At 48.0% G+C, this 22,982-nt stretch overlaps 1 protein-coding gene across 8 annotated transcripts in view; it reads left to right on the top strand.

The window, feature by feature from the left end:
- Nucleotides 1–10,288, top strand: part of LOC137521991 (histone-lysine N-methyltransferase PRDM9-like) — a 144,604-nt gene extending 134,316 nt beyond the window's left edge. For all 8 annotated transcript variants that reach the window (XM_068241983.1, XM_068241982.1, XM_068241981.1 and 5 more), the window contains one exon: nt 9,115–10,288. In XM_068241983.1, the coding sequence (XP_068098084.1) occupies nt 9,115–10,022 (908 nt within the window). In that variant the 3' untranslated portion in view covers nt 10,023–10,288. The remainder of the gene's footprint in view (nt 1–9,114) is intronic.
- Nucleotides 10,289–22,982: the final 12,694 nt, after the last annotated feature.

Raw genomic sequence — 22,982 nt, 5'->3', positions numbered from 1 at the left:
AGCCTCAGGTTAATTCAGGAGGTGTTCTAGATGCTAACAGCTGACTTTCCTTTGATCTTTAGCAGAGAACAGAGTGTCAAGACCTCCCGTGGATTCGTAGCCTGCTTGGCTGCACCTAGGCATCCTTTGGTTAATTAACATCTCCATGAGATCAGCTAAGTGTCACCTGGTTCCCAGAGCCAAAAGGGAAATTGTGCCTTCCACAGGGAATATGTCCAAGCTAATTAACACCTTCCCCCCAGGCTGTCATTTCAGCTAAGACAGATTTCCCAGCTGTTCCTAAGCAGAGGGATACTGCACATCAGATCTTGGTTCTATTGATCTGAGGCGCAATCGATGCAGGAATCGAGTGCGATCGTTCTTTTCTTCACGGGCGGTTCCAGGACGCGCCTGCGTCCCCGCAATCGTCCGTGACAGCCCTCCCCCTTGTCCGTGGCTTAGCCATTCATCCGCAAGATGTGTGGCGGCGCCGCTAACCTGGCTGACGGGCCTCGAGTTGCCGGTACGGCGGGAAAACCTATTGGAGCATGTGGCTCGGTTCCCCTGGACCGGTCGCGGTCTGCTACCCTCAGGGTTGACCCAACATGGACCGTTCTGGACAGGGCGTTTGCGCCACTGCAGTCGGACGTGGTGTCTGCCGGGACTGCTGACAACGGGCAGTGGGTTGGTTAGGTCAACAGCCAGCCCACGCAGGGTTCCCCTGCTGAGTGGCTGTGGACCTAAGGGAACCCCGCGGGAATCCCTGGACCTTCCCAGCTCCTGACAGACGGCACATGCCCTGCAGTAGTTTGCTACATCCCTGTTCATCCGGGGCCAATAAAACTGGTTCCGAATACCGGCGAGTGTCTTGCGGACACCCGAGTGCCCTGTCAGAGGATTACCATGTGCGGATTTCAGCACATGTCCCCTGAACGCACTCGGGACCACAAGCCACTTGGTATTCGCGTGGGATCTACCTGTAGGGGGCTGTACAGACTCACTGTACAGTCTCCCACCTTCCCAGTACACCTTGAAAGCGGCCCCATCCGCGAGGGGCTCAGCGGCTTGCTGCCTGAGCACCTCCAGGCTTGGGTCGCTTTGTAGTGCGGCTGAGAATACGGCGCTGTCAGTTTCAGCCAACTGGCTCATGTCACACGAGGCCAGCGGCTGAAAGGTCTCATCCCTGCGGTCAGAGGAGGGGGAGGAGGCCGGAACCCCCTCCACCTGTTCTGAGCTCGGGTTCTGAGCAGTGCAGCTGCGCGGTACTGCTAGCACAGGTACACTGTCAGAATGGCACAGACGGACATTACTCAAATCATCATTGCATGCAGTAATGACATTGACAGGTATAGACATTTTTTCATTACAGACAGGTTGTACAGTAAACTCAGGTGCCTTTGAGGCAGGCACTATTGAACCTGGTACCCTTGAACTGGGCACATTCAACCCGCCTCCCCCTGGTGCTCCCCCAAGTGTATAAAGTACCTGGTGGTGGGTGGAGAGTCCGTCTCCTTCCGTGAGCGACAAGGCGGTCGTGGCAGGTTCATAGTAGGACACAAGCTTGCCCAAATCAGTCCCCAGCAACACAGGGACTGGGAGATCCTTCATAACCCCAACAACCCTTTCGCGGATCCCTAATCCCCAATCCAGCTTCACTGTCGCGTGGGCTATGTGAAAAAGGGTGCCCTCTACTCCAGTAAGGGCAAGGGATCGGCTGGAGCTGATGCTCTCCTTTGGCACAAGGTGTGAGTGAACTAACGTGATGTCAGCTCCGGTGTCTCGAAATCCGGTGACAACTTTGCCGTTCACTATAACAAGTTGCTGCTGGTCGGTTCGGTCGCGGATTTCCTTTCCGCGGGCAAACAGGACAAAATCTGATGATCCAGGCTGTGGTTCGCTGGCGGGTTGCCTCTGCTGTGGGTGAGGTGCAGATGATGCAGAGGATCCAGGTGCTGGTGGTGTCTGTCTCCGCTCCGGACAGTCGAATTTCATGTGTCCGGGCTGGCGGCAGTAGTGACAGGTGACCTCTCCAGGCGCTGCAGGCCTGGGTGCAGCAGCTGCGCTGGGTGGCCTCTGTGGCGGACGGCTCACAGGGGCAGGAGGGTCTGCCGAGGTATTGGGCTGACCTCCTCTCCAGCTGGATGGGACAGTTCTGCGGGTATCAGCCACCCGGGTAGTTGCAAAAGTCTCAGCAAGGTCTGCAGCGACAGTGGCTGAAGCCGGCCTGCGTTCTAACACAGACTGTCGTACATCAGCAGGGCAAATGTTCAGAAATTGTTCGAGGAGTATCAAGTCCTCCAGGACGCCATAAGACCCTTTGGTGAGGCCTAGCGTCCACTGGCGGAGTGTGGTGAGCAAGCTGCTGGCCACATCTCGGTACGAATCAGAAGGCTTTTTCTGCCAGGCCCTGAACTTTTTCCGATAGGCTTCTGGCGTCAGCTGGTACTTAGTAATGATAGCGTCTTTTATAGCAGCATAATCATTATCCTTCTCCGCAGGCAATTCTGCGAAGGCATCAAGCGCTTTGTAGCGCAGCAAAGGTGTCAGATGTCTGGCCCACTGGTCTTGGGACAGACGATACTGACGGCATGCTTTTTCAAAAGACCGCAAAAACAAGTCAATGTCTGTGTCTTTCTCGATATTAGCAAATTTAAATTTTGCACTTACGGGTGCTGCAGCTCCTTCAGCAGGGAGGCTGGGCGGTGAACTCCGGCTGGCCTGTTGAACCTTTGCCATGTTGAGCTCATGCTGTCGTCTCTCCCGCGCCGCTGCAGATTGGCGCTCCCGTTCTCGCTCAGCGGCATCCCTCTCCGCGTGGCGTTCAGCAGCAGCAGCAGCAGCAGCAGCAGCAGCTTGCCGCTCCCGTTCCTCCCGCATTTGGCGCTCCTCACGCATGTACTGCAGGTACTTGTCCAGGTCAGTGTCCATCAGCTTTTGTAATGCCTGCTGCATTAGCGGATCAGTACAAACGGACAGTCCAGTACTGGCCGGTTCCAGGCGAGTACTTTCAGAAACTCTGGGATTGGGGTCCATACTGACAGTCTCTGGCGTAACTGTTGCAACAGGGCCCGCAGGATGCTCAACCTCTGTACGCCTAGGATCTTCAGCCTCTGGTTCCCCTTGCCTTGAGTCAGATGGGGCAGCGTCTACCTCAGCAGACACATCCAGCTCCCGCGGTTGCTGGGTATCCCATTGAAACAAGTCATTTACCATGTCCTGTTTGTTCCTGCGGAGGGTGTCAATGCCCCGCAGCTGACAAAGATTTTCCAGGTCGGATACGGCCATGAGCTTGTAGTTCCCGGACATTTCCATGCCAAATAAAATAAAACTTTTGGGGAGGGGTACTGGCTACACAGTCTCTCTGTATATATAAAAAATATATTGCCTTCCAGCTACACCAACGAATTAGTTCGTTTCTCGATAGCGCTAGCGCTATCGCAGATACTTTCAGCACAACACAGATCCCACCGCTGCCACCACTGTCACAAGAGCCCTCAGTGGCTGACCGCACTTAGCCTTCTAAACGGTGCCAGCGCACAGATCGTGCGAACTCTGGTCGCAGTCAATGCGCAGGAACCGTTAAGAATTAGCCGCAGACAACTCAGAAGGGAGCCTGTGAGACACGGGTAATTACAACGTCACCTACTGGTTCAGAGTAAACTGCCACCACCGCGGTTACTATGGGACCGTGGGGCCCACTAACTGACTGACTAATCCTGCGAATAAAACGGTTAAACACACGATATTCTGTCTAGCCAACAACAAACAAACAGTAGTGTATCTTCAGAGACCCGGGATCATTTCTGTGTGTGCTGATAAGCAGGGTAGCGAAACAGTGAATGACTTGGGGAAAGTCGTTTATTCACGCAATATAAATAATTAATATATACAGACAATTATGAAAATCAACAATTATTAAAACAGTAATAGCCAGTATGAAAAATAAAAGAAGGGAGAAAAATACTTAGTTCCTGGAAAGATGTCCTTATTGTGGGAAGAATCATAAAGTTCTTGGTTTCAAAGTCCAGAGTTCAGAGTTCAGACCAGGTGGATGCCAGCATATCCTCAAGCTGGCATCTGATGAGTGCAAGATGGTTCAGTGTGGAGGACACTGAGTTTGGGTCCTCTGCCATTCTTATGCCCCTGAGTCAGTAGGAGGGAGTGAGGGCGGGGAGCCACACACCCCCTTGGAGGATGAGATGAGCCCTCCCCTTATCCTGAGGACCAGAAATCATATGTACCCATATATGGGCTCAATCTCACAGAACCGTACAGGTCAGGGCAGATTTATTAACATTTTCAGGTCTGTCTCGATTTACCCAGCGCCCTGATACCAGACATGAGGGGTGGGACCCCTGTGGTATCATCAGGGCACTTTGAAACTGCCTAACTGGCAGTCCTTACCTCCGAAGGTTCTGAAACTTCCTCAGAACCAGCACCGGGGCTCATGCTACACTTCCCCCACGTTTGGTGAAGCTGCCATCTCAGGAACCCCAGAAATATTACAGATCTGGGAAGTTATGGATTATGCCATGAGCCTCAGGTTAATTCAGGAGGTGTTCTAGATGCTAACAGCTGACTTTCCTTTGATCTTTAGCAGAGAACAGAGTGTCAAGACCTCCCGTGGATTCGTAGCCTGCTTGGCTGCACCTAGGCATCCTTTGGTTAATTAACATCTCCATGAGATCAGCTAAGTGTCACCTGGTTCCCAGAGCCAAAAGGGAAATTGTGCCTTCCACAGGGAATATGTCCAAGCTAATTAACACCTTCCCCCCAGGCTGTCATTTCAGCTAAGACAGATTTCCCAGCTGTTCCTAAGCAGAGGGATACTGCACATCAGATCTTGGTTCTATTGATCTGAGGCGCAATCGATGCAGGAATCGAGTGCGATCGTTCTTTTCTTCACGGGCGGTTCCAGGACGCGCCTGCGTCCCCGCAATCGTCCGTGACACATTGGGCTCGATTCACAAAGCGGTGCTAACCCAGTTAGAGACTTTAGGCATGATAACCATTGCACCACGCTGGTGAAAAGCCAGTTTAGGTGTGATAAGTTTAGGCATGATAAGTTTAGGTGTGATAAGTTTAGGCATGCTAAGTTTAGATAAGTTTAGATCGCTTGCAAAGTCCCGCACGCAAAGCAGCGCCATTAAACTCTATGCAAAGTGCACCAGACTTTGCTAGCGCAAAACTTTTGATCAGCTGTGCACTGCGGTGCTAACGCAGTTGGCGCTTAAACTTATCATGCCTAAACTTATCACACCTAAACTTATCACGCCTAAACTTATCACACCTAAACTTATCACACCTAAACTTATCATGCCTAAACTGAGTTTAGGCATGATAAAGGGCTTTTCACCAGGGTGCTAACTGTTAGCACCGCTTTGTGAATCAGGCCCATAGTGTCAATAAGATCGATATTTCTAGAGGATTATGAATTTGTGATTATTATTTGTGTGCGAGAAGCGTGGGCTGAAATATGGAAAATGTCATATTTGTTGGACTTACAGGACTTACGATATCAAATAGTTAAAAAAAAAAGTTACCTGTGTTTATTCTTTTATCCGTGGAGGACTCCATTTCGTGCTCTCCATTTACTTCCACCCGGTCCCCCGCTCTGTCCCAGACCCCCCGGTCGGCTCCCGACCCCACCGCCCGGGCTCTCATTCCACATGTAAAATGGCCGCCGGAGCTTGCAGTGGCTTTGCATTCCGCATAGACGCCAGTGCGGCTGTGCAGCTCTAGGGCTCCTCCCTTGCTACAGGCTGTCTCCTGTGCGTGGATCGGGGGAGACGCACTAGAGCGGACTGCGCAGCCGGGACAAGCTATTTTACATGTGGAATGAGAGCCTGACCTGGGGGGTGAGGCTGGTCTGAGACAGAGCGGTGGACCCAACAGAAGTAAATGGAGAGCGCGGGTGGCGTCCTCCATGGATAAAAGAGTAAATACAGGTACTTAACTTTTTTTAACCATTTGACATCGTGAGTCCTTTAAGCTTCCCGCCCAAAATATAATAACGCCCAGTCCAGCCCAGGGGCTGACTCTGAGATCCCGCCCTAAAAGCTGGATCATTCAAAAGGAACAGGTCTGAAATCTGAGCCAAGTCCTCCTTTGTGTAACATCGCCTGATCAGGCAGCCATTTTCGTGAACTGGAACAAAAGACTTTAATTTTCTTCCACAAAGGACATACTAGTACTACTCCAAAACAGTTTTCTCGTCTTTTTGTTTTTTTATTCCTTTTATTTTCACTGTGGTTACTCTTCTAATTGTTACTTTTAATAATTTTCTGTATATATTAATTTTTTATACTGCATTTATAATAAAAACGAATTTCAAGTAATTTTCTAGCTGCAAACCTGCTTTTCAGCCAACCAGAAAGAATCCTAGCCTTCTTGAAGATCCGCTACCCTGAAGTATTGTATTGTTATAGCCAGAGTAGAGTGGGTTAACAATTTGTATTTGCAGGTCTAGATTAGTTAGAAAGGTCTCTCTCAACCTGCAAATGAGAGTGGTGGCAGCTTTGTACCCTGAAATATTGTAGTTTTGTTTTATTATAGCTCGCATGCTTTCTCCTAGCCTGTCTGCTGCCAAATCCCAGTGGTTTCAGCGCCCTGATTGCACCCACGAGGTTGAATAGTCTGTGTGGGCTCGATTCACAAAGTTGTGCTTACCCAGTTAAAGACTTTAGGCGTGATAACCATTGCACCACGCTGGTGAAAAGCCAGTTTAGGTGTGATAAGTTTAGGCGTGATAAGTTTAGATAAGTTTAGATCGCACGCAAAGTCCCGCATGCAAAGCAGCGCCATTAAACTCTATGCGAAGTGCACCAGACTTTGCTAGCGCAAAACTTTAGATCAGCTGTGCACTGCGGTGCTAACCCAGTTGGTGCTATAGTTATCACGCCTAAACTTATCACACCTAAACTTATCACGCCTACACGTATCACGCCTACACTTATCACGCCTAAACTTATCACACCTAAACTTATCACACCTAAACTGAGTTTAGGCGTGATGATAAGGGGCTTTTCACCAGCGTGCTGTTAGCACCGCTTTGTGAATCAAGCCCTGTGTGTTGAAATAGCTTGGAAGGCATTGAGCGGTCCAGCCACTAGGGGGCGTGTGATAGGTGGTGTATTGCAGTGCGATGGTCTACCTTAAAGAGAACCCGAGGTGGGATTTACTTATGTTAGTGGGGCACAGAGGCTGGTTGTGCACACTAACACCAGCCTCTGTTGCCCCATGGTGTGCCTCCAGGACCCCCCTGCGCGCCGCCAGGGCCGGGCCGAGGCATAGGCTGGAGAGGCTCCAGCCTCAGGGCGCAGTGTAGGAGGGGGCGCACAATTCATTCAGCTGTCATTCCTAATTGTGTATGAAGCAGAAAGAAATAAGAAAAGGGGATACATAGCAGTGACTGCAAGCCAGATAACTAGATATTAAGGTGTTGGGGAGGGTGTGGGCCCTGTGGCCCTCTTAGTCTAATAGCAATCAGTGTGTGACGGCGGGGGTGGGAGGGATGGAGGGGCGCACTTTGGTGTCTCAGCCTTGGGTGCTGGAGGACCTTGTCCCTGCTCTGCGCGCCGCTATACCCCCCGCAGTGCTGGCGACACACAGCGTGTCGCCAGAACAATGTTTACCTATGGCTGTCTGTTAGCGCCGCTCCCCCGCCTCCTCTGTATCGGCGCTACCCGCCCGCGTCCCTTCCCTCCCGCTGATTGGAGGGAAGTGACGCGGACTGTCCTTATTTTCAAACCACACCCCCCCAGAGAACCCCTTTAAAGAGTCAGTTAAATATACACTCACCTAAAGGATTACTAGGAACACCATACTAATATAGTGTTTGACCCCCGTTCGCCTTCAGAACTGCCTTAATTCTACGTGACATTGATTCAACAAGGTGCTGAAAGCATTCTTTAGAAATGTTGGCCCATATTGATAGGATAGCATCTTGCAGTGGATGGAGATTTGTGGGATGCACATACAGGGCACGAAGCTCCCGTTCCATCACATCCCAAAGATGCTCTATTGGGTTGAGATCTGGTGACTGTGGGGGCCATTTTAGTACAGTTAGCTCATTGTCATGTTCAAGAAACCAATGTGAAATGATTGGAGCTTTGTGACATGGTGCATTATCCTGCTGGAAGTAGCCATCAGAGGATGGGTACGTGGTGGTCATGAAGGGATGGACATCGTCAGAAACAATGCTCAGGTAGCCCAATTGGCACTAAGGGGCCTAACGTGTGCCAAGAAAACATCCCCCACACCATTACACCACCACCAGCAGCCTGCACAGTGGTAACCAGGCATGATGGATCCATGTTCTCATTCTGTTTACACCAAATTCTGACTCTATCGAGACTCATCAGACCAGGCAACATTTTTCCAATCTTTAACTGTCCACTTTTGGTGAGCTCATGCAAATTGTAGCCTCTTTTTCCTATTTGTAGTAGAGATGAGTGGTACCCGGTGGGGTCTTCTGCTGTTGTAGCCCATCCGCCTCAAGGTTGTGTGTGTTGTGGCTTCACAAATGTTTTGCTGCATACCTCGGTTGTAACGAGTGGTTATTTCAGTCAACGTTACTCTTCTGTCAGTTTGAATCAGTCGGCCCATTCTCCTCTGACCTCTAGCATCAACAAGGCATTTTCGCCCACAGGACTGCCGCATACTGGATGTGTTTCCCTTTTCACACTATTCTTTGTAAACCCTAGAAATGGTTGTGTGTGAAAATCCCAGTAACTGAGCAGAGTGTGAAATACTCAGACCGGCCCGTCTGGCACCAGCAACCATGCCATGCTTAAAATTGCTTAAATCACCTTTCTTTCCCATTCTGACATTCAGTTTGGAGTTCAGGAGATTGTCTTGACCAGGACCACACCCCTAAATGCATTGAAGCAACTGACATGTGATTGGTTGATTAGATAACTGCATTAATGAGAAATTGAACAGGTGTTCCTAATCATCCTTTAGGTGAGTGTATTTTGCAGTAGAATACATATAGTAACACAGATCTGTACATCAGACCTGAAAGAGGGACAAATGAGGGACAGAGGGATTAAAGTTCCCAAAGAGGGACAGTTGAGAGCTATGATTATAATCCTCATGATACCAGAATGTAAATCTCCCCTTTTCTTTCTGCAGTACAAACAAACAGGAGTCACGCCCACCCCTGTCAGCGGAGTGGAGCGGCCTTTACGGATGCTCATAGCCTCAGCAAGCACCGGCAGCTACACTGCCCCCTACCTGCAGGACAGCCAGGAGAAGAGCAGCCGTCCTCACAGAGCCTTTCTGTCCTCCCCGAGGGTTCAGCAAACCCCGCAGGGGCCGGCAGAGATGGACGCAGTCCAAGTACCTCCATGGCAACCGAGCCAGCGGGCAAACCTGCACAGACCCGCTCCAGAGACGGCAAGCCCCGCCCAGCACCAGCCAAGGGGCGGCCGCATGTGTGTGAGGAATGTGGGAGGGGTTTCATACGCCCTTCAGAACTAATGAGACATTACCGAACCCACACAGGAGAGAAGCCTTATGTGTGTGAGGAATGTGGGAGGTGTTTCTCACGCTCTGAAAGCCTAACGAGACATCACAGAGTCCATACAGGGGAGAGGCCTTATGTGTGTGGGGAATGTGGGAGGGGCTTCACGCTATCAGCAAACCTAAAAATACACTACAGGGTCCACACAGGGGAGCAGCCTTATATGTGTGAGGAGTGTGGGAGGGGCTTCACACTATCAGTAAACCTAAAAGTACACTACAGGGTCCACACACGAGAGCGGCCTTATGTGTGTGAGGAATGTGGGAGGGATTTCTCACGCTCTGGAAACCTAATGAGACATCACAGAGTCCACACGGGAGAGAAGCCTTATGTGTGTGAGGAATGTGGGAGGGGCTTCACACAATCAGTAAACCTAAAAGTACATTACAGAGTCCACACAGGAGAGCAGCCTTATGTGTGTGACAAGTGTGAGAAGGGATTTACACAATCTGCAAGCCTAAAGAAACATTACCAGACTCACACAGGGGAAAGGCACCGTGTGAGCGATCACCAGTGACATGCTAATACTGCAGAGTTGATGTAAACTGTACGCTATTTCTATGCAACATACCTGAAACTTTGAAAACAGACCAATGAAGTGCAGTAGCTGTTGCATCTGATCTGACATTTCCCGGCTGCATAGATTAAGGTCCATACACACATCCAATTTTAATCTGCAGATGACTGGCCGATTTTACCACCTCCATGTAGTGTGAGGGCTAACGGGTTTTGAACAGGGATGCTGAAATCCGCTCCGGGAGACATCCGGATAGTTGCTATCCAGATATCTCCCAGTAAATCTGAGCGGGGGGAGGGGGGGGTGTCGGATCGGGGGGTCAATCTTACCTGCATGACGTCTTCTTCGGTCCATACGCGTCATCTCCCACCATGCGCTCCAAGCGCCGCATTCGCTGGTCACTCGACTACAAACACTTCCTCCTTCAACGAAGAAGGAGGAAGTGTGGAAACGCTCCCAAAATGCTGCCTGTCCTGCGATTGCGATTTCATTAATCGCTGTAGTGGAATCAGTCCCATCCATTTACATTGGCTGAGCGTTTAGTAAAATCGTTAGTGATTGAAAGCGCTCCCTAAACACAAAAAAAAAAACGCTCTAGTGGGTTCCAGACCACGACTTAGGCCTGGGGCACACTAGATATTGCAGCAGCGCTTTTAAAATGTGCAAGCGCTGTGTGCAGTGATTCCTAGGTGTATTGCGATTGGCGGCGCTTTGAAGCTTCTGATTGGCAATTTGTACCTTTTTGTACCTGTAAATAAAGTTAGTAATACTCACTGGGTATCCCGATGTCCGACTTCCGTCCGTAGCCACGCCCTCTAGCAGAAGAGCTCGTAGGTGCTTCTCTAGGAGCAAACAGAGAAACGCTTATAATCTCTTCTGTTAGGGGGCGGGACTACAGGCAGAAGCTCAATATCAGAACATTCGGTAAGTATAACTTTATTTAAAAAACAAAATGTTCTGCCTCAAATTGCTGCAAAATTGCTTTGAAAAGTGATGTTGCCACGCTTAATACTTTGCATTGAGCTCAACCACCTCTCTCTCTAGCCTCTGATGCGACTTCCACTATAAACAGGAAGTCGCGTCAGACACTAGAGGGAGAAGCGTCCACGCTGGAGCGCACGGAAGGTATGTGGATCTGCCGCTGCCCGCCGCCTGCATACACAGACGTATTGATGCTGGAGGGGAGCGCAGAGGGGAGAGCCCGAGGTGAGGGAGCGGGGGGACCGTCCCCCCTCCCCGCCGAAGTGCAGCATGGCTTTCCCCTCATGCTGCGACCCCTCCAACCCCCCAAAACAGCCCCGAGCGGGCCCCCGGGAAGGGGCGCTCAGAATTTCTGCAGGGGGGCCCGGTGGGATCTAGTTACGCCCGTTAGTAATTCAGCATAATGCCGGATCATCCGCAAGGCAGTGCTGGGCAGCTGCCTAGGATCTGGAGCCCCCACCAAATCTACAGTGCGCGTCTGCGGCCGGGAGTGTTTTGCGCATGTGCATGATGTAGTCGTGATGTCATGTGCATGCGTAGTGTGCTCCCGGCCGCAGGTGCGCAATGTAGGACATGAAGGCCAGCACCTGTGCACTAATACCCTACTCCGGTGACCCCAAGGAGGCTGCCGGGGAGCATTTAGGTAGGAAAAGAGGGAAACAGAGGAGAATGGGGGAGCGGTGGGCATCAGGACAGCTGCCAGTACATGCCTGCCTCCCAAGTTTTTCCTACTTCATTCGGCTCTGGTATCCTTTAAGTGTACCTGTCACGAAGGGAGCAAGATGTATACTTACCTGGGGCTTCTTCCAGCCCCCTGTAGTCCATGAGCTTCCCTCCAGTCTGCCTCAGGGACTACCCAACCAACTGCACAAGTGCAGAACACACCCGGCCACACGTGTGTTCAAGGAGGCGTGTGTCTGTGGCAGCAGAACGGAGGGGACCAGCTGGACACAGACTTCCTCTTGCTCCCCTCATGACAGGTCTACTTTAAGGGCTGAATTAATAGTGTTGAATTCTAAACAGCCACCATGACAATCATATGTAAAATCTGCTCATTCAACTGCAAAAGAAATAATAGCTTGTTGAACAGACACTGTTTAAAACCTTTGTTAAACTGCCTAATAAAAGGGCGAGACTTGCTTCGTAATGCTAAGACTAAGGTGTGGTTTACTTGAGTGAGATGTTTTGAATCAGGATGATACCATTAGCAAAGCTTGACGGCTTTAGGTTAAGATCAGTAATAGGGAGCGTGAATGGAAAAAAGTCTGTCAGTGAAGCAGGGAGTATCGGGAAGATGGAAGACATCATGGAAAACCGCGGAAAGAGAAGGACCCCCCGGGGTAACTCTCACTGCCTTTTCCTCCTCTGAGACACGCGTTCCGCTTCTCACAGAATAGTGCTCACTCATCCTTACTGGTCGATGCATGATAGCTTATTAATTAATTGTCAGGTGTTTATTAGTCATGGAAGGTGATTCACCCCATGCAATATTCTGGTGCACACCAGGTGAATCCCATGTCCTGTGAGGCTAATGGCTCCAAACTTAGAAACTACACTCATCACTAGTCACTGATGGAGGAAGACTGGGGTACAGGAGGCTACAACCAGTATCCCATTCTTAGAGAAAAATGGCATATCTGGTGGGTATATTACAGGCTTGCTCAAATCCGATCTGGGAGATACTCGGATAGTTGCTATCCGGATATCTCCCAGTAAACCTGTTCGGGCTGGGTGGGGGGGAGGGGTCAAGCTTAACTGTCTGACATCTTCTTAGGTATGTCCCTCCGCGCCTCCCACAATGCGCTCCACGCGCATCATGTGATTACAAACACTTCCTCCTTCAACCCAGAAGGAGGAAGTGTTTGTAGTCACGTGACCACCGCTTTTAGCGCATCGTGGGAGGCGCGGAGGGACATACCTAAGAAGACGTCAGACAGGTAAGCTTGACCCCTCCCCCCCGCCCAGCCCGAACAGGTTTACTGGGAGATATCCGGATAGCAACTATCCGAGTATCTCCCGAACCGGATTTGAGCAAGCCTGGTATATTAGACATTCTAGCTCTCATTTAAAAAAGCACGACGCCTACCGACAAATCACCGCTCCCACCAGTCACGCCGCTCCTCCATCCCCGCAGGCACCTCTCTGCCATCAGAGCTGTGTGGGCCGGTCAGGAGCCGCTTTCATTAGCTCCTGGTGCTGTCCATTAATGTAAGCCAATGGGATTGGCTTACGGTGATGACAGGGTCAGGCGCCAATGAAATCGGCTCCTAACCTGCTCACAGAGGTCTGCTGTCCTAGAGATGGCAGGGTGATCTGCGGCGGGGAGAGAGTGACGCAATTGGTGGCAGCGTACGGCTGGATGATTGAAATCTACGCCCTGGCAGGTATAACAGGATCAAAACAGGGCATAGATTTCAATCATCAAGGTCCAGAAGCGGTTAAAGGATACCCGAAGTGACATGATGAGATAGACAAGTGTATGTACAGTGCCTAGCACACAAATAACTAGGCTGTGTTCCTTTTTTTCTTTCTCTGCCGGAAAGTGTTAAATATCAGGTATGTAAGTGGCTGACTTATGGTGGCCATACATGGTACAATAAAAACGTTTGATTATCCCGATTATTAGCTCTAAATGATCGAATCGAATGAAAGTTGAAAATATTTTTTTTTTTTCGATCAAGAAATTCGAACGATTATCCCGTTTTTTCAAGAAAAATCAGATCGGACATGCTGGAAAAATCTTTTTTTTCGATCTAACGGAATAATCGAACTAAATTATCTAATCGAAAAAAAAATTAAAAATTGTACCATGTATGGCCACCCTTAGTCCTGACTCAGACAGGAAGTGACTACAGTGTGACCCTCACTGATAACTAAGTAATACCAACTATAAAACACTTTCCTAGTAGAAAATGGCTTCTGAGAGAATGGAAGAGATAAAAAGGGGAATTTCTTATCAGTGAGGGTCACACTGTAGTCACTTCCTGTCTGAGTCAGGACTGAGTCAGCCACTTACATACCTGATATTTAACTCTTTCAGGCAGATAAAGTAAAAAAGGAACACAGCATAGACGTGTATGTACAGTGCCTAGCACACACATAACTATCTCATCACGTCACATGTCACTTCGGCTATCCTTTAAAAAATAAAATTGCTTAGCACAGGCAGGTGAAGGAAGCTTGCATAAGGTCATCCTGGGTCAAAGGTCCCCATTATTTCTTGCCAAGTGTTGCACTTCAGACAAACTTCACTCATTTCTGTTTGGAATTAATTTCATTGGTATATGATCAGTTTTGTTTATCAGAAGATTCGTTTGAAAATGTTCCATATTTGGAAAAACAAACTGTTTTGTCTTTTACCATTAAAGTCTTCTAAAAATCTACAAATGATGTTGTGCTTATTTTTTTAAATGAGTAATTTGAATACTGTGTGTGGTGGTGTTATGTCATAGACTTAAAGCAGAACTCCACCCAGCTTACAGTTACCAGACATGATCATCCCGGTTTACCGGGGACATGTCCCAGGATTAGGGTCCCCTGTCCCAGGTACAAGTATGTCCCTGTTAATGTCCAAGATGCCAGACTTTGTGGCTGCACAATTGGCTCTCAATTATCTGTGCCCGCCTTATGAAAACATAGGCCCGCCCCTAGATCAAAGACATAGCAAGGGGGGAGGGGGCAAGGAGGAAACTCTGACTACCTGTCTTTCTCCATTTGTGTCCCCACCTGCGTGGTGCACAGACCTTTGTTTTGGTGGCTGAAGCCTGCGTTCCTTCTAATTAGGTTTAGGTGAGGGACACTATGCTAATTGTGATGTTTGGTGCACATGCTGCTGAATCCTGTGTTTGGGGTAACATGCTGCCCAATTGTTATGTGGGGGATCTCTCTTAAATGTAATACACATAGTGATGGCATGAACTGTTCGCAGGCTGAATGAAATTGGTGTTCGCCACATATGTTAATATCACTAAATACAAACATCATGATGCTCTGTACATGCTCATAAGCTATGCTGAGGGTGACTCCCTGATAGGTGGTTAGATAAAACCTGAATCCACACAGGACAAAAATTTGTGTCAACACCAGCAGGCCTGCATAATCTGATCCTGTTTTTTTTAATGATGTTTTGAGTGACTGTGATTTTCTTTTTCTTTTAGGCTTAAAGGGACTCAGAGCTCAAAAAAGAAATGAAAATTGCACTCACCTCGGTTTAATCGCGCATGCGCCGTATTGTCACGCCGGCCGCCGTGATGACGCGAGGCGGCCGGCGTGATTACGTCACACGTGTCGTATGTGGAAGAGAGAGCCGGACACTCGGGCCAGTGTCGCCTGGAGCCGCCCGGAAGCCGCCGGGCAGCCATCTCTGGGAGAAGACCTGGGAGAAGAGCCAGGACGCCGTCGTGGGACCTCCCGACCTACACTGGGCTGCAGAAAGCTCAAGGTGAGTGCAATTTTCATTTCTTTTTTGAGCTCGGAATCCCTTTAATGGGGGAGACATACAGTTTAGATCTCATGAGGATGTTTGTATAGTTTGTTTTCACCTTATGGATGAGAGGAATTTTCACATTTCAGCCCTACTCCCATTCAGCCACCAATAACTTTATCAATACTTATCACAACAAAATGATCTATACCTTGTTTTTTTCGCCACCAATTAAGCTTTCTTTGGGTGGTACTTATGTTAAGTATTATTTTATTCTCAATGCATTTTAGGCTGTATTCACAGTGGGACGTTGCATTTTAATGCGACGTTAAAGTCGCAATGTGTCTGCGTTAAGGGGTAACGCACTGCAAGCAGTGATTTTTCCACAACGCAACATTTTTAACGTGACTTTAACATTGCACTGTGAACGGCCCATAGGATTAGCATTGCAGTGTGGTAAGCTGCGTTATATGACTTTATAACACGCGACCATAACGTCCCACTGTGAATGCGACCTAAATGGGAATAATAAGAAAAAAATGGAAAAAATTCATTATTTCTCAGTTTTCGGCCATCATAGTTTTAAAATAAAATGTTCTACAGTGGATAAAAACCCCACACACATTTTATTTGCCCATCTGTCCTGGTTATTGCAATATTTAAATTATATCCCTAGTACAATGTAGGTCGACAATATTTTATTTGGAAATAAAGGTGCATTTTTTCAGTTTTAAATCCATCACTATTTACATGCCCATAATTTAACAATATACACCCTCTTGACATACATATTAAAAAAATTCAGTCCCTAATGTACAGTGGGTTGCAAAAGTATTCGGCCCCCTTGAAGTTTTCCACATTTTGTCACATTACTGCCACAAACATGAATCAATTTTATTGGAATTCCACGTGAAAGACCAATACAAAGTGGTGTACACGTGAGAAGTGGATCGAAAATCATACATCATTCCAAACATTTTTTACAAATAAATAACTGCAAAGTGGGGTGTGCATAATTATTCGTCCCCCTGAGTCAATACTTAGTAGAACCACCTTTTGCTGCAATTACAGCTGCCAGTCTTTTAGGGTATGTCTCTACCAGCTTTGCACATCTAGAGACTGAAATCCTTGCCCATTCTTCTTTGCAAAACAGCTCCAGCTCAGTCAGATTAGATGGACAGCGTTTGTGAACAGCAGTTTTCAGATCTTGCCACAGATTCTCGATTGGATTTAGATCTGGACTTTGACTGGGCCATTCTAACACATAGATATATTTTGTTTTAAACCATTCCATTGTTGCCCTGGCTTTATGTTTAGGGTCATTTTCCTGCTGGAAGGTGAACCTCCGCCCCAGTCTCAAGTCTTTTGCAGTCTCCAAGAGGTTTTCTTCCAAGTTTGCCCTGTATTTGGCTCCATCCATCTTCCCATCAACTCTGACCAGCTTCCCTGTCCCTGCTGAAGAGAAGCACCCACAGAGCATGATGCTGCCACCACCATATTTGACAGTGGGGATGGTGTGTTCAGAGTGATGTGCAGTGTTAGTTTTCCGCCACACATAGCGTTTTGCATTTTGGCCAAAAATTTCCATTTTGGTCTCATCTGACCAGAACACCTTCTTCCACATGGTTGCTGTGTCCTCCACATGGCTTGTGGCAAACTGCAAACGGGACTTCTTATGCTTTCTGTTAACAATGCCTTTCTTCTTGCCACTCTTCCATAAAGGCCAACTTTGTGCAGTGCACAACTAATAGTTGTCCTATGGACAAAGTCTCCCACCTGAGCTGTAGATCTCTGCAGCTCGTCCAGAGTCACCATGGGCCTCTTGACTGCCTTTCTGATCAGCGCTCTCCTTGTTCGGCCTGCGAGTTTAGGTGGATGGCCTTGTCTTGGTAGGTTTACAGTTGTGCCATACTCCTTCCATTTCTGAATGATCGCTTGAACAGTACTCTGTGGGATGTTCAAGGCTTTGGAAATCTTTTTGTAGCCTAAGCCTGCTTTAAATTTCTCAATAACTTGATCCCTGACCTGTCTTGTGTGTTCTTTGGACTTCACGGTGTTGTTGCTCCCAATATTCTCTTAGACAACCTCTGAGGCCCTCACAGAGCAGCTGTATTTGTACTGACATTAGATTACACACAGGTGCACTCTATTTAGTCATTAGCACTCATCAGGCAATGTCTATGGGCAACTGACTGCACTCAGATCAAAGTGGGCCGAATAATTATGCACACCCCACTTTGCAGTTATTTATTTGTAAAAAAAAATGTTTGTAATCATGTGTGATTTTCGTTCCACTTCTCACGTGTACACCACTTTGTATTGGTCTTTCATGTGGAATTCCAATAAAATTGATTCATGTTTGTGGCAGTAATGTGACAAAATGTGGAAAACTTCAAGGGGGCCGAATACTTTTGCAACCCACTGTATGTAGGTGTAATTTTACTATTTGGCCACAAGACGTCCTCATGCATTATTTTCTATTAGCATATTATAAGTACACAAATAGGAAGTGATATGTTACTTAGGAAGTGATGCAGGCATCTCATTGATGCAGGCGATCATGGGGATCGTAATGCCTATATACCAATTAAAAGTTGCCACCATAGAAATTGGCTTAATAGTGTCCCGAGGAGTCAATTCACTAGAATAAGAAGAGATTGTACAAAAACAGCTGATTATGAGGAACAAGCAGAAATGCTACTGCAAAGGTTCCTTGAGAAAGGGTATCAAGACACCCCCCTGAGGAACGAAATTGAAACAATATAATAGGGGTAATATGCTCAAAGATAAACCTAAAACGCAGAAGAATGAGGATTACGATTATGCGATATGCCTAGAATACAATGCGCAACATAAAGAGGTAGAACGGATCATCAAGAGGTACTGGGGCCTGTTGCTCAATGACCCAGTCTTGAAATTGAAGATACCCATGCACCCCAAATGTATGTATAGGAGGGCTCAGAAATGACAGAGGACGTTGGTTAAAACTTGCATTGACGAACCGAAAGTAAAAAAATCGCACCGATATGTGGTGGGAAAAGGTTTTTTTCCCCTGTAAGAAATGCAACCCCTGCCTTACGGGCCACGCCAAGAAAATGTCACATAATACATCACATAGCACCGGCGAAGAGTTCCCCATTAAAGCGGAATATAACCCTGCATTTCAACTTTGCTCTAAAACATTATTTACAGTATATTATATGCAACCAGCATTTTTTTTTTTACTAGACCAGCATTGGAAGGGTTACACAGGGCTTTAAAGTTCCTTTAGATTTCTGCAGACGCATCCGAAGCTGAAAAGAGATACATTTTGTTTACAGAAATGTATCTAAGTGTTGAATGACTCATCTCTCTGACTGAGAAGGAGCTTGGAGGACTGCCAAAGAGTGTGTAACTGTTTATCAATAGATACATACAGGGGCGTATCTGGGTAATATAGGGCCTATGGCAAACACTGAAATTGCGCCCCCCCCCCTCCAGTCAGAGCCCCCCTCTCATCTAAAAACAGCATCCTTTCTCGCGTACATGTGTTATGGCTGCCTATGTTTTTGCTCAGGATATTGCTGAAGTTACTTTTTTGGGAATATCTCTTCTTATTCCCTCTCTGTCCTCTTTTCTAACACTAAGCCAAGTGCACCCTACATATATAAATTAAGTACCCATGTTCCCCAGATAAGAGAATTAATCTAATATGAAATCTGAGTCACAGGGGCAGGCATAGCGGTGCAGCACAGTGGCAGGCATGGCGCCCTTGGTGCTGTGGCGCCCATGGCAAGAGCCCTGCCTGCACCCCTCTAGATACGCCTCTGGATACATAGGGCTTGATTCACAAAGCGGTGCAAAGTGTTTGCACGCCAGTGAAAAGCCCCTTATCACGCCTAAACTCACTTTAGGCATGATAAGAAACAACTCGCGCGAATTTTCCACGCGCAAAGTTTTGCGCGCGCAACCGCGCACGCGCGCGCGCAACCGCGCACGCGCGCGCGCAGCGTCCCCAACCGCGCACGCGCGCGCGCAGCGTCCCCGCTTCGCGCGAAGCTCCCATTAAACCCTATGGGACTTTGCGCGCGCACATTCAAAAGGGGTTTCAGAGTCATAGCTTGTCGAGACATTTTGCGGAAAAACGTGGGTGTGATGCTTCCCTTATGCATTCCTCGGCACTGCAGAAACTGACCATGAAATGGAGGGGATGTCATAGGATCCGAGAAATTTCCAAATTGGAGACCAAATGGATCTGTATGATGCGGTCAATGAGACCCAAGGGGTTGAATGTTTAGCAAAGTTTAAAAGGTGTCATGCTTGCATTCGCCCACAAGGTGGTAATGTTGTACCAGGATTCATAACCGAGTTTATGGCTCCACAGCTATACAAATTCCTTACCATGAGATTAGCCTGATGTGCAAATGTAATTACCGAGCTCACGTCTTATTAAACAGCGCAGCCAAGCAACGCAACTGTAACCATAATACATTGTCTCCGTACCTATCAAGTGTGTGCATAATGACTGGAGACTAGCCAGTGTAGAGCAATGTTTCTATAGTTATCATAGGTATGGGCAGCACAGTGGTTAGCGTTCTCGCCTTGCAGCGCTGGATCACCGGTTCCCATCCCAGCCAGGCACTATCTGCATGGGGTTTGTATGTTATCCCTGTATCCGTGTGGGTTTCCTCTTGGCACCCTGGTTTCCTCCCACATCCCCAAACCATATAGATAAGCTAACTGGCTTCTCCCTAAATTGTCCCTGGACTATGATACATACACTTAAAGGGACACTTAAGTCTCTGTAAAAAAATTGAGTTTTACTCACCTGGGGCTTCCAGCAGCCCCCTGCAGCTGTCCGGTGCCCACGTCGACTCCATCAGATCCTCCTGTCCCCGCCGGAAGCCACTTCCGGTTTCGGCAACAGGAGCCGACAGGCCGGGAACGCGAGTGATTCTTCGCGTTCCCGGCCACAATAGCACCCTCTATGCTGCTATATGCTGTATGCTCGCGTTCCCGGCCTGTCGGCTCCTGTCGCCGAAACCGACAGTGGCTGCCGGCGGGGCCAGGAGCAACTGATGGAGACTGCGTGGGCACCGGACAGCTGCAGGGGGCTGCTGGAAGCCCCAGGTGAGTAAAACTCTTTTTTTTTTTTTTTTTTTTTTTTTTTACAGAGACTTAAGTGTCCCTTTAACAATACATACATAGACATAGGACTATAGTAGGGATTAGATTGTGAGCCCCTCTGAGGGACCAATAGGTGACAATATACTCTGTACTGTGCTGTGGAAGATATTGGTGCTATATAAATACTAATAATAAAGTATGTACACCTTATATCAGCAGTTATTTGTTTTAGAGGTATATTTATACACAGAGCAGTTTTAAGAGGCTTGGGGGCCCTAGGGAACTGGTAAATTGGGAGCCCCCTACACTTACCCAGAAATGTCAGCACTAACCTCACAGGAGATCACAATCTAATCCTACCATAGCCAGGGGCATAACTTAAATATGCTGGGCCCCTCAGCTAAACCCTGACGGTCCTCCAAGTACAATCTAATCCCTACCATAGTCGTGTGCCTCAAGCTAATTTTTAGGGGAATCTGAATAACTTATCTGCATGTTTTTGGAATGTGGTAGGTGACCAGTAGTGATGAGGTGAACATCAAATTTGGAAAATGCGAAATTACTGCAAAAATTTGCGAACCGACCATTCACATCGGGCTCCGGAGGCTTTAATGGCAGGCGAACTTCCAAAACTTTCGGGGCATCTCTGCAGACACAATTTCTTTAAATAAGGTGGAAAAAAGAGTACCAAAACCCGGAGAGTGGCATCGCGGAGGAGGATCAGTGCGATATAGTCGCCAAAAATACGTATTTTGTGGAAATGCTTTTTTAATGGCTATTTGTAAAGTTTAATCGCCGCCGACTTTAGCAAGTAATAGCAAAGACCCCATACAAGCTAGAAACACAAAATTTGCAGGGTATGTTAAGGAGGACAGCGGGAACAAGGGGAAGACCGTGTAGGTTTTGAGAAAATCAATGTTAGAGTTGCTAGTCGCTATTTAAAGAGACACTGAAGCGAAAAAAAAATGTATATAATGATTTGTATGTGTAGGACAGCTAAGAAATAAAACATTATGAGCAGAGACATAAGTATAATTGCTTCCTATACAGAAAGAGTTAAGAATCTCCAGTTATTATCTATGCAAAAAAGCCATAAAGCTCCACGACTTTCAAAGTCGCAGAGAGCTCTGTCTTCTGAAGCTTATTATCTCAGTTGTCAGTCAAGGATTTTCATTTTCTCTGCAAGAGGACAGGTCAATAGTTCACTGGCCTGCTCTGTAAAATCATTTAGAATGCTGAGTAGTGTGTAAACTAATATTAAAGAATGATGCAATATTATAAAAAACACTATATAACTGAAAATAAAAATATGAGAATATTTTCTTTGCTACTAATCTTCTAGTAATTATCCGTGCTACACAACCAATTCATTATATCATATATTTTTTTCGCGTCACTGTCTCTTTAAATGCAGTAAAATGACAGATAATGTATTAACATGTATATAAATGTGTTTTTTGTATATATATGTTCAGAGTGTGGGAAATTAAAAAAAAATTATGTGGGGTCCCCCCAGGGCCGGCCCTAGACTTTTTGCCGCCTGAGGCAAATTTTTTTAAAAAAATTGCCGCCGCCGCCCCTCCCCCCCCCCCTCGGGGGGGGGGGGCCGCTCTGGGGGGCCGCCGAGCTGGAGGGGTAGCTGGCAGGACGGGGGTATTGGGCCAGCGGCGGGGAGGGGGGTCGGACCCCCCCTCCCTCGCCTGGGTCCCCCGTCCTCCGCTCCCCTCCAGCCTAAATAGACGCAGCCGTATATGTAAGAGGCACGGGCGGGGAGGACACTCACCTCTTCCCAGCATGCGCTCCACTGACATCACTTCCTGCAGCGTTGCAGGAAGTGATGTCAGTGGAGCGCACGCTGGAGCGAGGAGGAGGTGAGTGTCTCCCCGCCCGTGCCTCTTACATATACGGCTGCGTCTATTTAGGCTGGAGGGGAGCGGAGGACGGGGGACCCAGGCGAGGGAGGGGGGGTCCAACCCCCCTCCCCGCCGCTGGCCCAATACCCCCGTCCTGCCAGCTACCCCTCCAGCTCGGCGGGCCGGCTCCCCGCACCCACGGACGGGCGGGTGCCGCCCCTGGAAATTTGCCGCCTGAGGCAAAAGTTTCACCCCGCCTCATGAGCGGGCCGGCCCTGGGTCCCCCCTCCTGGGCTTCTTTAATCCCTTGTCCTCGATGCAAGCTGGGCTCCTCACCCTGAGCTATACCAGCCCGCATGGTCCATGGTATGGGGGAGTGCTCTGGAGGAGAGGGGCGGCCAAGCCTTGTTTGCATGTCTTTGTTAAGGGTAACAAAAATGCAATGTTCAAAATGCGCATTATATGATGTATGTTGCCAAAAATATCTATGCAAATAAAGAATATGCAAACATTAAAAATAATAATTACAGATATTTGGTGAGATCTGTTTGATGTATTTATGTTATCCTCGTGTGCTGAACTGCTGGTGAATGGTGA

This window comes from Hyperolius riggenbachi, chromosome 6, assembly GCF_040937935.1.
Source record: "Hyperolius riggenbachi isolate aHypRig1 chromosome 6, aHypRig1.pri, whole genome shotgun sequence".
Lineage (NCBI taxonomy): Eukaryota > Metazoa > Chordata > Amphibia > Anura > Hyperoliidae > Hyperolius > Hyperolius riggenbachi.
Note: the sequence above shows the minus strand (reverse complement) of the source record. Positions and strands in the feature narration are given on the sequence as shown.